Source organism: Bufo bufo, chromosome 7 (genome assembly GCF_905171765.1).
Source record: "Bufo bufo chromosome 7, aBufBuf1.1, whole genome shotgun sequence".
Classification (NCBI taxonomy): Eukaryota; Metazoa; Chordata; class Amphibia; order Anura; family Bufonidae; genus Bufo; species Bufo bufo.
Window position 1 is genome coordinate 143,049,100 of NC_053395.1, and position 18,288 is coordinate 143,067,387.

The 18,288-nt window shown below is 45.4% G+C and overlaps 1 protein-coding gene across 1 annotated transcript in view; it reads left to right on the forward strand.

Annotated features, from left to right (window-relative positions):
* LOC121008091 (aldehyde oxidase-like) overlaps positions 1-18,288 on the forward strand; it is a 223,038-nt gene that overhangs the window by 123,711 nt on the left and 81,039 nt on the right. Inside the window, exons 15-16 of the mRNA XM_040440436.1 lie at positions 3,331-3,455; positions 12,925-13,012. Coding sequence (XP_040296370.1) covers positions 3,331-3,455; positions 12,925-13,012 — 213 coding nt within the window. The remainder of the gene's footprint in view (positions 1-3,330; positions 3,456-12,924; positions 13,013-18,288) is intronic.

Consider the following 18,288-nt stretch of genomic DNA (forward strand, 5'->3'; position numbering starts at 1 on the left):
TCAGAGGCTCTAGCCTCGTCTCCTGTTTTTGGGACGCAGGTCTTACTCTTTTTTTCCTGGCTTTTACCTACAACCCCCTCCTTCTCCAAGGGTTGGCGGTTTCCTCTAGCAGCCCTGGGTTTTCGCCTTTTAAATAGGGCGCTTAACTTCTTCACCTGCCTTGCGGTGAGGGGAGACCTGCTCCCTTCACATGTGAGCCTTGCTATGGCTTCCCTCACTCGTTTGGCTTCCAGTACTTCCTTGTTTCATTTCTCCCCTGGCCTGTCAGGGGTTGGCCACAGGTTTTTTCGCTCTTTGGGTCTGAGACAATTTAGAGCGTTAGGTAGTCCCAACACGCGGTGCTGTCCTAATTTTTTCTCCAGCCCTTGGCTGAGCTCGGTGTTCCCTTTTGCCGCATTATTGCATTTGGGATTTTCTTCCAGGCATTTTTCCTGGGGTGCTGACAGTCTTCACTGATTCTTCCTTGAGGTTTCTTCCTTGTTATGGAACCTCTTGCCCATTCCGTGTTTTCTCCTCTTGGGTCACATGGTTCTCCCGCACCTGTATGCCCAACAGGTGGCATGGTTGTTTTTTTCCCACCCTCGGGGACTGCTTTTGGACGTCCCATGGTGCTGTGTCCCCCAATGCCATGCACGAGAAAAATGGATTTTTTGTACTCACCGTAAAATCCTTTTCTCGTAGTAGGAATTGGGGGACACAGATCCCACCCTATGTTTTTACTTCCGATTTTCCGGGCTGGTCTCTTGATCTTTCCCGGTACGGGAGTTGTTGGTTCCTTGCTTTTTTTCTCTCTCCTACTGCTTTTGGTACAAACTGAATAGCCTTGTGCCTGTGGAGAGGGTATAGCCCAACGGGGAGGAGCCAACACTTTTTGTGTCTAGTGCCTCCTAGTGGTAGTTGGACATATACCCATGGTGCTGTGTCCCCCAATGCCTACTACGAGAAAAGGATTTTACGGTGAGTACAAAAAATCCATTTTTTTCCATCTACAGAGCTGGGTGTGAGCTTTTTTTTATTTTGCAGGGTAAACTGTAGTTTTTATTCGTACCATTTAGTGGTACATATGACTTTTTAATCACTTTTTATTAAATTTTTGAGGGGCAACATGACCAAAAAGCAGTAAATTAACTATTTTTTATCTTATTTCCATTATGGTGTTCACCGCGGATTATAACTATTTCTAGATTTTAATAGTTTACACATTTTTGCACACAGAGATACCAATTACACTGAACAAAAATATAAACGCAACACTTTTGGTTTTGCTCCCATTTTGCCTGAGCTGAACTCAAAGATCTGAAACATTTTCTACATACACAAAAGACCCATTACTCTCAAATATTGTTCACAAATCTGTCTAAATCTGTGTTAGTGAGCACTTCTCCTTTGTCGAGATAATCCATCCCACCTCACAGGTGTGGCATATCAAGGTGCTGATTAGACAGCATGAATATTGCACAGGTGTGCCTTAGACTGCCCACAATAAAAGACCACTCTGGAATGTGCACAGTTTTGCCTTACTGGGGGGGTCAGAAAACCAGTCAGTATCTGGTGTGGCCACCATTTGCATCACGCAGTGCAACACACCTCCGCCGCATAGAGTTGATCAGGTTGCAGATTGTGGCCTGTGGAATGTTGGTCCACTCCTCTTCAATAGTTGTGCGAAGTTGCAGAATATTGGCAGGAACTGGAACATGCTGTCGTATACGCCGTCCAGAGCATTCCAAACATGCTCAATGGGTGACATGCACGGTGAGTATGCTGGCCATGCAAGGACTGGGATGTTTTCAGCTTCCAGGAATTGTGTACAGATCCTTGCAATATTGGGCCGTGCATTATCATGCTACAACATGAGGTGATGGTCGTGGATGAATGGCACAACAATGGGCCTCAGGATCTCGTCACGGTATCTCTGTGCATTCAAAATGCCATCAATAAAATGCACCTGTGTTCGTTGTCCATAACATACGCCTGTCCATACCATAACCCCACCGCCACCATTTGCCACTCGATCCACAATGTTGACATCAGCAAACCGCTCACCCACACGACGCTACACACGCTGTCTGCTATCTGCCCTAACCAGTGAAAACTGGGACTCATCCGTGAACAGAACGCCTCTCCAATGTGCCAGATGCCATCAAACTTGAGCATTTGCCCACTCAAGTCGGTAATGACGACGAACTGCAGTCAGGTCCAGACCCCAATGAGGACGACGAGCATGCAGATGAGCTTCCCTAAGATGGTTTCTGACAGTTTGTGCAGAAATACTTTGGTTATGCAAATCTGCAGCAGTCCGGGTGGCTGGTCTCAGATGATCATGGAGGTGAACTTACTAGATGTGGAGGTCCTGGGCTGGTGTGGTTACACGTGGTCTGCAGTTGTGAGGCTGGTTGGATGTACAGCCAAAATCTCTGAAACACCTTTGGAGAACGCTTGTGGTAGAGAAATGAACATTCATTGCATGGGAAACATCTCTGGTAGACATTCCTGCAGTCAGCATGCCAATTGCACGCTCCCTCAAACGTTGCAACATCTGTGGCATTGTGCTGTGTGATCAAACTGCACATTTCAGAGTGGCCTTTTATTGTGGGAAGTCTAAGGCACACCTGTGCAATATTCATGCTGTCTAATCAGCACCATGATATGCCACACCTGTGAGGTGGGATGGATTATCTCGGCAAAGGAGACATGCTCACTAAGGCCGAATGCACACGGCCGTGGAACATGGACGTGAGAGGTCCGTGGTATCCCGGTCTGGCATCCTGCTGACAGCAGGAGCGCATGGCGTCATTGGTTGCTATAACGCCGTGCGCTTCATGCCGCTGCTGCACTACAGTAATACACTCGTATAGATCATATGAGTGTATTACTGTAGTGCAGCGGCTGCATGAAGCGCACGGTGTCATAGCAACCAATGACGCCGTGATCTCCTGCTGTCAGCAGGATGCCAGGCCGGGATACCACGGACCGCTCGCGTCCGTATTCCACGGCCATGTGCATTCGGCCTAACACAGATCTAGACAGATTTGTGAACAATATTTGAGAGTAATGGGTCTTTTGTTTATGTAGAAAATGTTTCTGATCTTTGAGTTCAGCTCATGCAAAATGGGAGCAAAACTGAAAGTGTTGCGTTAATATTTTTGTTCAGTGTATGTTTATTACTTTATTTTTTATTTTTATTGTTGTTCATTTTTATGAATAACTAACTGTTCAGGGAAATGGACACTGTAGCTGGAGTTGCAGCTGTTTTTGAACACAGCAAAAGCCTTATATTTGTCTGAACAAACACAGGAGCAGCACATTTCACTCTGCCACTTCTTTTGACAGGCTGCAGTGGCATCAGCGCTAAACATGCCCTCTGATTGCATCTTGTGCTGCGTGGAGAAAAGTCGGGACTTACAGCACTCTCATGCTGCATCTCAGGCCGCTATTACAGCAGTGGCTGCTCACAAGTAAGTGTAAAGTAAGGATCAATGTGTATAAATGTATGTGTGTGATCACCACAGATCCCCCGCCGGAACAGCCTGCCGTATCCTGCGGCCGCCAGTGTGAAAATAGCCTTACATGGTTTTTGGTGCTGATTCCGGCTTCTTCGTTTTCCCATGTCGCACACAAAATCACTGCTTGCAGCGCTTTTGTGCCCGGCATGGGAACGGGAAAAAAGACCCCAGAAAGGAATGCATTCTGGAGCACTCCTTTCCGGTTTGTTCAGTTTTGTTCCCAATGACACTGAATCTGCCAAAATTGAAGCATTGTACTGTGGTTTTGAGACCCTGTGCCGGATTATAAAACCGGATAGCACAACGCAGATATGACAGTAGCCTAACACAATTATGGCTTAAAAGCAAAGACAAACAATGCAACAGCACTGTGCAAACACAAATAATAAAGTCAATATAATAGTGCCATACTCACTATAGAAAAGGTACTAATGCTAATGCTACATTATAAATGTGAGATTCTTGGCAAATACATTTTGTACAAAATTATTTGTGCCTGTCTGCCACAAACTTAGTATTAGTAAATTTTTATCTAGAGAGTATGGCACTACTGTATTTACTTTGTTATTTGTAATTGCAGAGTGCTGTTGCATTGTGTGTGTTGTTGCTTTTGTGGTTTCAGCCATGGGGACGTGCACCTGCGCACTGGGATGTGCTGACTAACCCCCATTTCTTTCTTTACAATTATGGCTTGCACAAGCTCAGTAGTAACATTTTATTGTGGGCTTGGCTTTTATGGCAGGAAGAGAGAGTGCTGTAAAAGACATTGCTAATTATGGATGTTAACATGTGTGTACATATAATTTTGTAAGTGATAATAAAGTGTTGCGAGCACAGATTCCCACACATTTTACCACCTCTGTGATTAAATTCAGAAGCTGATGAAATGTCCAATAACAACAAATGAAGATATGACAGCAGAAAATGAAGAAGTAGTTAAAGATGACCTTTTACCGCTCCTGACATGCCTGTTTTAATAGCTTCATGCATTCCACATGTAATAACAATTCTGGAGCATCTATTCTTTTATCTCCTTATGTGCCCTTCCTTTTATACCAGAAGTTATACAGGGAGTGTAGAATTATTAGGCAAGTTGTATTTTTGAGGATTAATTTTATTATTGAACAACAACCATGTTCTCAATGAACCCAAAAAACTCATTAATATCAAAGCTGAATATTTTTGGAAGTAGTTTTTAGTTTGTTTTTAGTTTTAGCTATTTTAGGGGGATATCTGTGTGTGCAGGTGACTATTACTGTGCATAATTATTAGGCAACTTAACAAAAAACAAATATATACCCATTTCAATTATTTATTTTTACCAGTGAAACCAATATAACATCTCAACATTCACAAATATACATTTCTGACATTCAAAAACAAAACAAAAACAAATCAGTGACCAATATAGCCACCTTTCTTTGCAAGGACACTCAAAAGCCTGCCATCCATGGATTCTGTCAGTGTTTTGATCTGTTCACCATCAACATTGCGTGCAGCAGCAACCACAGCCTCCCAGACACTGTTCAGAGAGGTGTACTGTTTTCCCTCCTTGTAAATCTCACATTTGATGATGGACCACAGGTTCTCAATGGGGTTCAGATTAGGTGAACAAGGAGGCCATGTCATTAGATTTTCTTCTTTTATACCCTTTCTTGCCAGCCACGCTGTGGAGTACTTGGACGCGTGTGATGGAGCATTGTCCTGCATGAAAATCATGTTTTTCTTGAAGGATGCAGACTTCTTCCTGTACCACTGCTTGAAGAAGGTGTCTTCCAGAAACTGGCAGTAGGACTGGGAGTTGAGCTTGACTCCATCCTCAACCCGAAAAGGCCCCACAAGCTCATCTTTGATGATACCAGCCCAAACCAGTACTCCACCTCCACCTTGCTGGCGTCTGAGTCGGACTGGAGCTCTCTGCCCTTTACCAATCCAGCCACGGGCCCATCCATCTGGCCCATCAAGACCAGTGTTCAGTGGTGGTCGTCTTTCAGCCTTTCTTACCTTGGCCATGTCTCTGAGTATTGCACACCTTGTGCTTTTGGGCACTCCAGTGATGTTGCAGCTCTAAAATATATGGCCAAACTGGTGGCAAGTGGCATCTTGGCAGCTGCACGCTTGACTTTTCTCAGTTCATGGGCAGTTATTTTGCGCCTTGGTTTTTCGCTTCTTGCGACCCTGTTGACTATTTTGAATGAAACGCTTGATTGTTCGATGATCACGCTTCAGAAGCTTTGCAATTTTAAGAGTGCTGCATCCCTCTGCAAGATATCTCACTATTTTTGACTTTTCTGAGCCTGTCAAGTCCTTCTTTTGACCCATTTTGCCAAAGGAAAGGAAGTTGCCTAATAATTATGCACACCTAATATAGGGTGTTGATGTCATTAGACCACACCCCTTCTCATTACAGAGATGCACATCACCTAATATGCTTAATTGGTAGTAGGCTTTCGAGCCTATACAGCTTGGAGTAAGACAACATGCATAAAGAGGATGATGTGGTCAAAATACTCATTTGCCTAATAATTCTGCACGCAGTGTAATTGAATTGCTATTAGCCTTCAGTAAGGGTACAGAGAGGTGGTAACCAGTTGGGGAGGTGCACCTGCACAGACTCACTAAATCTAATCAGTCCTGCCATGTTCGGACTGTGCAGGTACAGTCCCCTCTGTACCCTTACTGAAGGCTAATAGCAATTCATTCATAACTTACAGTGCAAATAATAAAGGAATAATGCAACATACAGAAATATGAATAGATGCTCTAGAATTGTCATTACATGGGGAATACATGAAACTATTAAAACAGGCATGTCAGGAGTGGTGAAAGGTCCTCTTTAAAGGGGTTCAACACTATAGGAAATCCCTACTTGTAAAAAAAAAAAAAAGGTCCCTTGATGATAACCATACCACATAGTGTAATCCTGCTGGGACCCCAAGGAAACCTTAGAAAGGTTAAAAGAATAATAGTGGGGGTGACTAGGTGTAACTAGGTCAGCATATACACTGCTCAAAAAAATAAAGGGAACACAAAAATAACACATCCTAGATCTGAGTTAACCACCTCAGCCCCCAGTGCTTAAACACCCTGAAAGACCAGGCCACTTTTTACACTTCTGACCTACACTACTTTCACCATTTATTGCTCGGTCATGCAACTTACCACCCAAATGAATTTTACCTCCTTTTCTTCTCACTAATAGAGCTTTCATTTGGTGGTATTTCATTGCTGCTGACATTTTTACTTTTTTTGTTATTAATCGAAATTTAACGATTTTTTTGCAAAAAAATGACATTTTTCACTTTCAGTTGTAAAATTTTGCCAAAAAAAACGACATCCATTTATAAATTTTGCTCTAAATTTATTGTTCTACATGTCTTTGATAAAAAAAAAAATGTTTGGGTAAAAAAAAAAATGGTTTGGGTAAAAGTTATAGCGTTTACAAACTATGGTACAAAAATGTGAATTTCCGCTTTTTGAAGCAGCTCTGACTTTCTGAGCACCTGTCATGTTTCCTGAGGTTCTACAATGCCCAGAAAGTACAAACACCCCACAAATGACCCCATTTCGGAAAGTACACACCCTAAGGTATTCGCTGATGGGCATAGTGAGTTCATAGAACTTTTTATTTTTTGTCACAAGTTAGCGGAAAATGATGATTTTTTTTTTTTTTTTCTTACAAAGTCTCATATTCCACTAACTTGTGACAAAAAATAAAAACTTCTATGAACTCACTATGCCCATCACGAAATACCTTGGGGTCTCTTCTTTCCAAAATGGGGTCACTTGTGGGGTGGTTATACTGCCCTGGCATTCTAGGGGCCCAAATGTGTGGTAAGTTCTCTCACCCAGCATGGGTATATGTAAAATGACACCCCAAAACACATTCCCCAACTTCTCCTGAGTACGGAGATACCCGATGTGTGACACTTTTTTGCAGCCTAGGTGGGCAAAGGGGCCCATATTCCAAAGAGCACCTTTTGGATTTCACAGGTCATTTTTTACAGAATTTGATTTCAAACTCCTTACCACACATTTGGGCCCCTAGAATGCCAGGGCAGTATAATTACCCCACAAGTGACCCCATTTTGGAAAGAAGAGACCCCAAGGTATTCACTGATGGGCATAGTGAGTTCATGGAAGTTTTTATTTTTTGTCACAAGTTAGTGGAATATGAGACTTTGTATGAAAAAAAAAAAAAAAAAAAAAGAAAATCAGCATTTTCCACTAACTTGTGACAAAAAATAAAAAATTCTAGGAACTCGCCATGCCCCTCACGGAATACCTTGGGGTGTCTTCTTTCCAAAATGGGGTCACTTGTGGGGTAGTTATACTGCCCTGGCATTTTCCAGGGGCCCTAATGTGTGGTAAGTAGGTAAATGACCTGTGAAATCCTAAAGGTGCTCTTTGGAATATGGGCCCCTTTGCCCACCTAGGCTGCAAAAAAGTGTCACACATGTGGTATCGCCGTATTCAGGAGAAGTTGGGGAATGTGTTTTGGGGTGTCATTTTACATATACCCTTGCTGGGTGAGAGAAATATCTTGACAAAAGACAACTTTTCCCATTTTTTTATACAAAGTTGGCATTTGACCAAGATTTTTCTCTCACCCAGCATGGGTATATGTAAAATGACACCCCAAAACACATTCCCCAACTTCTCCTGAGTACGGCGATACCAGATGTGTGACACTTTTTTGCAGCCTAGATGCGCAAAGGTGCCCAAATTCATTTTAGGAGGGCATTTTTAGACATTTGGATACTAGACTTCTTCTCACGCTTTGGGGCCCCTAGAATGCCAGGGCAGTATAAATACCCCACATGTGACCCCATTTTGGAAAGAAGACACCCCAAGGTATTCAATGAGGGGCATGGCGAGTTCATAGAAATTTTTTTTTTTTGGCACAAGTTAGCGGAAATTGATATTTTTAATTTTTTTCTCACAAAGTCTCCCGTTCCGCTAACTTGGGACAAAAATTTCAATCTTTCATGGACTCAATATGCCCCTCACGGAATACCTGGGGGTGTCTTCTTTCCGAAATGGGGTCACATGTGGGGTATTTATACTGCCCTGGCATTCTAGGGGCCCTAAAGCGTGAGAAGTCGTCTGGAATATAAATGTCTAAAAAATTTTACGCATTTGGATTCCGTGAGGGGTATGGTGAGTTCATGTGAGATTTAATTTTTTGACACAAGTTAGTGGAATATGAGACTTTGTAAGAAAAAAAAAAAAATAATTCCGCTAACTTGGGCCAAAAAAATGTCTGGAGCCTTACAGAGGGGTGATCAATGACAGGGGGGGTGATCAATGACAGGGGGGGTGATCAATGACAGGGGGGGTGATCAATGACAGGGGGGTGATCAGAGAGTCTATATGGGGTGATCACCACAGTCATTGATCACGCCCGTGTAAGGCTTCATTCAGACGTCCGGATGCGTTTGGCGGATCCGATCCATCTATCAGTGCATCCGTAAAAATCATGCGGACGTCTGAATGGAGCTTTACAGGGGGGTAATCAATGACAGGGGGGTGATCAGGGAGTCTATATGGGGTGATCACCACAGTCATTGATCATGCCCCTGTAAGGCTTCATTCAGACGTCCGGATGCAGTTTGCGGATCCGATCCATCTATCAGTGGATCCGTAAAAATCATGCGGACGTCTGAATGGAGCTTTACAGGGGGGTAATCAATGACAGGGGGGGTAATCAATGACAGGGGGGTGATCAGGGAGTCTATATGGGGTGATGACCACAGTCATTGATCACGCCCCTGTAAGGCTTCATTCAGACGTCCGTATGCGTTTTGCGGATCCGATCCATCTATCAGTGGATCCGTAAAAATCATGCGGACGTCTGAATGGAGCTTTACAGGGGGGTAATCAATGACAGGGGGGGGTAATTAATGACAGGGGGGTGATCAGGGAGTCTATATGGGGTGATCACCACAGTCATTGATCACGCCCCTGTAAGGCTTCATTCAGACGTCCGGATGCGTTTTGCGGATCCGATCCATCTATCAGTGGATCCGTAAAAATCATGGAATGGAGCTTTACAGGGGGGTGATCAATGACAGGGGGGTGATCAATGACAGGGGGGAAATCAATGACAGGGGGGTGATCAGGGAGTCTATATGGGGTGATCAGGGGTGATCAGGGGCTAATAAGGGGTTAATAAGTGACGGGGGGGGGGGGTGTAGTGTAGTGTAGTGGTGCTTGGTGCTACTTTACTGAGCTGCCTGTGTCCTCTGGTGGTCGATCCAAACAAAGGGGACCACCAGAGGACCAGGTAGCAGGTATATTAGACGCTGTTATCAAAACAGCGTCTAATATACCTGTTAGGGGTTAAAAAAAACACATCTCCAGCCTGCCAGCGAACGATCGCCGCTGGCAGGCTGGAGATCAACTCTCTTACCTTCCGTTCCTGTGAGCGCGCGCGCCTGTGTGCGCGCGTTCACAGGAAATCTCGCGTCTCGCGAGATGACGCGTATATGCGTCCAGGCGGAATGAATCAACCACCTCCAGGACGCGTCTGTGCGTACAGCGGTCCGGAGGTGGTTAATTAAATATTCTTCTGAAATACTTTGTTCTTTACATAGTTGAATGTGCTGACAACAAAATCACACAAAAATTAAAAAATGGAAATCAAATTTTTCAACCCATGGAGGTCTGGATTTGGAGTCACACTCAAAATTAAAGTGGAAAAACACACTACAGGCTGATCCAAGTTTGATGTAATGTCCTTAAAACAAGTCAAAATGAGGCTCAGTAGTGTGTGTGGCCTCCACGTGCCTGTATGACCTCCCTACAACGCCTGTGCATGCTCCTGATGAGGTGGCGGACGGTCTCCTGAGGGATCTCCTCCCAGACCTGGACTAAAGCATCTGCCAACTCCTGGACAGTCTGTGGTGCAACGTGACGTTGGTGGATAGAGCGAGACATGATGTCCCAGATGTGCTCAATTGGATTCAGGTCTGGGAACGGGCGGGCCAGTCCATAGCATCAATGCCTTCGTCTTACAGGAACTGCTGACACACTCCAGCCACATGAGGTCTAGCATTGTCTTGCATTAGGAGGAACCCAGGGCCAACCGCACCAGCATATGGTCTCACAAGGGGTCTGAGGATCTCATCTCGGTACCTAATGGCAGTCAGGCTACCTCTGGCGAGCACATGGAGGGCTGTGCGGCCCTCCAAAGAAATGCCACCCCACACCATTACTGACCCAATGCCAATCCGGTCATGCTGGAGGATGTTGCAGGCAGCAGAACGTTCTCCACGGCGTCTCCAGACTCTGTCACGTCTGTCACATGTGCTCAGTGTGAACCTGCTTTCATCTGTGAAGAGCACAGGGTGCCAGTGGTGAATTTGCCAATCTTGGTGTTCTCTGGCAAATGCCAAACGTCCTGCACGGTGTTGGGCTGTAAACACAACCCCCACCTGTGGACGTCGGGCCCTCATATCACCCTCATGGAGTCTGTTTCTGACCGTTTGAGCAGACACATGCACATTTGTGGCCTGCTGGAGGTCATTTTGCAGGGCTCTGGCAGTGCTCCTCCTGTTCCTCCTTGCACAAAGGCGGAGGTAGCGGTCCTGCTGCTGGGTTGTTGCCCTCCTACGGCCTCCTCCATGTCTCCTGATGTACTGGCCTGTCTCCTGGTAGCGCCTCCATGCTCTGGACACTACGCTGACAGACACAGCAAACCTTCTTGCCACAGCTCGCATTGATGTGGCATCCTGGATAAGCTGCACTACCTGAGCCACTTGTGTGGGTTGTAGACTCCGTCTCATGCTACCACTAGAGTGAAATCACCGCCAGCATTCAAAAGTGACCAAAACATCAGCCAGGAAGCATAGGAACTGAGAAGTGGTCTGTGGTGACCACATGTAGAACCACTCCTTTATTGGGGGTGTCTTGCTAATAGCCTATAATTTCCACCTGTTGTCTATCCCATTTGCACAACAGCATGTGAAATTGATTGTCACTCAGTGTTGCTTCCTAAGTGGACAGTTTGATTTCACAGAAGTGTGATTGACTTGGAGTTACATTGTGCTGTTTAAGTGTTCCCTTTATTTTTTTGAGCAGTGTATTTTTTTGGTTCACTGGGTAGGTCTAATCAATGTTGGTGGGTGTCCCCTAAGTATCTCTACAGCCTAGATCTGCTGTCTCTAAAATAATCTGGTCTAGAATTGGGATACTAGCATGGCTGTAGTTGGAGCACCCGCCCTGAAAAGAGCGACCCCCAGCCTCAGGAACCTTGGGCCTAGTCTAATACACCCTCACTAGTGCTACCTAGATAACTCCCCCGACGCGTTTTGACATATTTAAATGGCTCTTCAAGGAGGGGTATGTATTGCGGCAGCAAATACTTCAAAGGCAGTGGCAAGTGTTTGGTATAATTACTTGTCTTATGTAGAACAAATTCCGCCCCTTCATCGTTATGTCAGCTATCCTGGGGGAGAATCAGCGTTCAGCTCCAAAGCCCGCGCCCTGCACGACCCACGTGTTGGATGTGACGTGCTGGGGGCGGAACAGTTGTCATGGGGATCGAACAGTGCGTTCTCAGCCAGTGTTCCTCCTACCGCACACCTCTTCTGCTTGTGCAGAGAGGCAAAATACGCTAATTAGAGAATCCTGGTAATTCATAGAATCACTGTTAGTTTAGTCACAGGGTGCACAACTTTGGCACCCGTTCTTTTTTCATATATATATATGAATTACAAAAGGGGCACATGGCACAGTACAATGACTGTACTACATATATACATATAGCATCTCAACCAGCCTATGTGTCCATGTAAAAAAATTGCGGGATTATTTAACAAACTGTGGGGAACAGACCACCCAGATTATTCTTATAGATTCATCAGGTGGCTAGATAACTTCTAGGTACAGAGGTAGGCCAGCCAGTATATTCTTTCCCCAGGGACCCACCTTCTCAAAGTTGCTGAGGTAACCCCATAATGAGTCATCTTGCTGCCCCTGTGTATGTGTTCCAAGTTCACATAATTAAGAGGGCCCTAGTCCAAGGAGAGTGCCAGTCAACAGAATACCAACAGGGTCTCCAGCACAGAACAGTCTGAGGCACAGTCTAGGCAGCGGGCTACTGCTAAGAAAAAAGAGCATTAGCACATTTGTAGGGATTTGCAAATGGAGATCAGGTAATATTTGCATATACTGCAGCTGTACAGTGGGCCCCAGAATCTATTTTACTGTTGGGCCCTAGGCACCTTGGTCCGATACTAGAGGTACACAGTAACATAATCACTGTGCTGTACGATACCATCCTGCTGAGGCATTATGACACTATTGCTAGCTGAAACAGGACATGGATTGACTGTCTTATAAGTAATTAGGCGATGATTTGTCATTCAGTATTCTTCCGATAAATACATTTAATACATTTAGCTTTTTTTTATTTCAGAATGGGCCAAGCAGTCAGCTCAGTTATTGAGCGAAGAGTGAAGCTGCCGGCGTTAAGACCTCAGCCTGCATTCTTTGGCAAATACAAGGTTGGTTCTGTGGACAGACAGAATTGTATGTGGTCAGTATTTACCATGTGACTGAAGTGGCACTGTTGTATGTGACATCTTACCTAGCAAACATGCCACTATCCTATGTGTAATCCATGTTCTAGTCAGTGTTCATTGTCTGTATCAAAATCCGGTGGGGGTAAAAGTAGATGTAAAAATCAAATCATATGGAAGATGTTCAGAATTCACTCTTTCTTCACCTACATTGAAGACCTTACTTATACTCCTGGATCTGAAACACTTGGGTGGCCTGTTAAAGGGCTAACTTTGGGACTAATTTTGTACTTTAAAGGGAACCTGTGACCAAAAAATGTAGTGCAATCTACAGGCAGCATGTTATAAAGCCGGAGGAGCTGAGCAGATTGATATATAGATTTGTGGGAAAAAATTCAGTAAAACCTGTAATTTATTAATTTAACGTCTGCTCTTTTTATGCATCGAAGTAATGTGGGTTGTTGCACAGTGATTGACAGCCTTATATCAATCTGCTCAGCTCCTCCTGCTCTATAACATGTTGATTGAAGATTGCATTGCATTTTCATAGTCAGAAGTCCCCTGTGTGTGCAATTTCCAGGACCCATGCATTGCGCAGAGAGTTTGTCCCCACGGGGGCCATGTTAGGCTAGATCCACGCTAGTGCCGGTTGTTCTGGCAGGGAACAGCCGGCCGGATCTCTCTGCATTCCAGCATTGTCGGAAGTTTGTAAGTCTCCGTCTAGCCCTATTAACTATAATGGGAACCAGTGGAGATCCAGCCACAACCTGGAAAATATATGAGAATCGGCCAGGAGAAAAATGCTGTACCCACAGCCAGCCGGATCTCAAGCGCTAGTGTGAAACTAGCTTTACACAACTTATAGGAAAGTCCAAAGCAGACAGAAAGGAATTGACAAAACAAAATAACCACTTAAAGGGATTTCATGATTATTACCTTATCTAACTTAAGGGTAGACCATTAATGTATGATCGGGGAGACTCCACCCAAGAAGCCCTACTGATCAGCTCAAGAAAGGGTCAGGTGTTACCCAGCACGATGATGTCTATATGTATACCAAATAAAGTACAAAATTGCATAATAATTGCAAGTGCTATACTTATAAATTACAGATGCTTGGCAAATCATTTTGTACAAAATTATTTGAGCCCGTCTGCCGCACGTCAAGGCGATCTCTGTAAGACTGGTTCCTAACACTAAATTCTACCTGTTATGCGCCATGACGGCTACCATACAATTCAGGGAGTGTAGGTTCCACATGCATTCTGGGCCTCAGGGGCGGATTAAGTGCATGATAGGCCCGGGGCTCTCTACCCAACTTGGGCCCCTCCCTCCATTTTAGTTTTTTTGTATGAAAAGGCTGCGGTGCTTCATGAGCGCCACAGTCTCTTCCTAGGCCATATGACATCTTCAGACAAAAATAAATACCCCAAATTGGGTCCTAAACTGAAAAATTTGGTCGCCAAATTTAAAATACATATAATTATAATAAAAAAGACATGGAAGAGAATACAGCACCACATACCTCTTACATCCAGTGACATCTCCTGTCATGTAGACCTTTTCTTTCCTCTTCTCCTCCATTTGACCCAGACCACCATGGCAAATTCTTTCAGCCACATCTCGTCTCTACTTGTAACATAGAAAAGTTAGATTTCTCAATTTTTCTATCAACCTCCTCATCCTGGTGTCCCCACAGTGTCATCCTGCTGCCACTCCCAATACTGTGTCCGTTTTGCTCCCCAATGTCCAAGGTACTATACTGCTTAAAAAATTGTGACCCTAATAGACATATTTGGAGTCATTTATCAAACTGGTGTAAAGTAGAACTGGATTTCCAAAAGAGCTGTCAAATATGAAAGGTGGAATCTGATTGGCTGCTATGGGCAACTAAGCTAGTTCTAGTTTACACCAGTTTGATAAATTACCCAAAATGTCCCTATAGTGTCCACAGCAGCTATAATGTCCCCTAGAGTGCCCCGAGTAATAATACCACCCTCTATTGTGCTCCAGGCAATAATCCCTGTATAGTGTCCCCAAAAATAATAGAATTGCCCCTACAGTGCCTCCCGAATAGCAACACCCCCATATAGTAATCCCCCCAAAGTAATTTGCCCCCACACAGTAATTTCCCCCAAACTACCCCCATATAGTAGTTTTCCCCCACACAGTAATTTCCCCTACATAGTAATTTGCCCCACACTGCCCCTACATGGTAATTTCCACCACACTGCCCCCACATAGTAATTTCCACCACACTGCCCCCACATAGTAATTTCCCCCACACTGCCCCACATAGTAATTTGCCCCCACATAGCAATTTCCCCACACTGTCCCCACACAATAGTTTTCCCCACACTGCCCCCACAAAATAGTTTCCCCCACATAGTAATTTGCCCCCACACTGCCCCCAGATAGTAATTTGTTCCCACATAGCAATTTCCCCCACACTGTCCCCACATAGAAATTACCTCACACTGTCCCCACATAGCAATTTCCCCCACACTGTCCCCACATAGAAATTACCCCACACTGTCCCCACATAGAAATTACCCCACACTGTCCCCACATAGAAATTACCCCACACTGTCCCCACATAGAAATTATCCCACACTGTCCCCACATAGAAATTACCCCACACTGTCCCCACATAGAAATTGCCCCACACTGTCCCCACATAGAAATTACCCCACACTGTCCCCACATAGAAATTACCCCACACTGTCCCCACATAGAAATTACCCCACACTGTCCCCACATAGAAATTACCCCACACTGTCCCCACATAGAAATTACCCCACACTGTCCCCACATAGAAATTACCCCACACTGTCCCCACATAGAAATTGCCCCACACTGTTCCCACATAGAAATTGCCCCACACTGTCCCCACATAGAAATTACCCCACACTGTCCCCACATAGAAATTACCCCACACTGTCCCCACATAGAAATTACCCCACACTGTCCCCACATAGAAATTACCCCACACTGTCCCCACATAGAAATTACCCCACACTGTCCCCACAAAGAAATTACCCCACACTGTCCCCAAATAGAAATTGCCCCACACTGTCCCCACATAGAAATTGCCCCACACTGTCCCCACATACAAAATTGCCCCACACTGTCCCCACATAGAAATTGCCCCACACTGTCCCCACATAGAAATTACCCCACACTGTCCCCACATAGAAATTGCCCCACACTGTCCCCACATAGAAATTGCCCCACACTGTCCCCACATAGAAATTGCCCCCCACTGTCCCCACATAGAAATTACCCCACACTGTCCCCACATAGAAATTACCCCACACTGTCCCCACATAGAAATTGCCCCACACTGTCCCCACATAGAAATTGCCCCACACTGTCCCCACATAGAAATTGCCCCACACTGTCCCCACATAGAAATTGCCCCACACTGTCCCCACATAGAAATTGCCCCACACTGTCCCCACATAGAAATTGCCCCACACTGTCCCCACATAGAAATTGCCCCACACTGTCCCCACATAGAAATTGCCCCACACTGTCCCCACATAGAAATTACCCCACACTGTCCCCACATAGAAATTAACCCACATTGTCCCCACATAGAAATTACCCCATACTGTCCCCACATAGAAATTGCCCCACACTGTCCCCACATAGAAATTGCCCCACACTGTCCCCACATAGAAATTGCCCCACACTGTCCCCACATAGAAATTGCCCCACACTGTCCCCACATAGAAATTGCCCCACACTGTCCCCACATAGAAATTTCCCCACACTGTCCCCACATAGAAATGTCCCCACACTGTCCCCACATAGAAATGTCCCCACACTGTCCCCACATAGAAATGTCCCCACACTGTCCCCACATAGAAATTTCCCCACACTGTCCCCACATAGAAATTGCCCCACACTGTCCCCACATAGAAATTACCCCACACTGTCCCCACATAGAAATTACCCCACACTGTCCCCACATAGAAATTACCCCACATAGAAATTACCCCACACTGTCCCCACATAGAAATTACCCCACACTGTCCCCACATAGAAATTGCCCCACACTGTCCCCACATAGAAATTGCCCCACACTGTCCCCACATAGAAATTGCCCCACACTGTCCCCACATAGAAATTGCCCCACACTGTCCCCACATAGAAATTGCCCCACACTGTCCCCACATAGAAATTGCCCCACACTGTCCCCACATAGAAATTACCCCACACTGTCCCCACATAGAAATTAACCCACATTGTCCCCACATAGAAATTACCCCATACTGTCCCCACATAGAAATTGCCCCACACTGTCCCCACATAGAAATTGCCCCACACTGTCCCCACATAGAAATTGCCCCACACTGTCCCCACATAGAAATTGCCCCACACTGTCCCCACATAGAAATTGCCCCACACTGTCCCCACATAGAAATTTCCCCACACTGTCCCCACATAGAAATGTCCCCACACTGTCCCCACATAGAAATGTCCCCACACTGTCCCCACATAGAAATGTCCCCACACTGTCCCCACATAGAAATTTCCCCACACTGTCCCCACATAGAAATTGCCCCACACTGTCCCCACATAGAAATTACCCCACACTGTCCCCACATAGAAATTACCCCACACTGTCCCCACATAGAAATTACCCCACATAGAAATTACCCCACACTGTCCCCACATAGAAATTACCCCACACTGTCCCCACATAGAAATTACCCCACACTGTCCCCACATAGAAATTTCCCCCACACAATAGTTTCCCTCACACTGTCCCCACATAGTAATTTCCACCACACTGCCCCACATAGTAATTTGCCCCCACACTGCCCCATATAGTAATTTGCCCCCACATAGTAGTCCCTCCCATAATAAATTGCCCCCACACTGCCCCATATAGTAATTTTCCGCCACATAGTAGTCCCTCCCATAATAATTTGCCCCCACACTGCCCCCACATAGTAATTTGCCCCCACATAGTAGTCCCTCCCATAATAATTTGGCCCCACAGCCCCCACATTCCCCCCCATGTAATCGATGTCTCTTAATATGTCCTACTGTTTGTCCCCCACCCCCCACATGTCCCCCAAAGTAGGCACATGAAATAAAAAAAAAAAATGAAAAGCTAAATACTCACCTATGTCCAGGGCCAGGCGCTTTCTCGCAGATGAGGCAGTGCTGCGTCCCGGCACAGGCGCGCGATGACGTCATCACGCACGCCTGCGGCGGGATTTCACTACTGCATAGGCCTCAGGCCTACT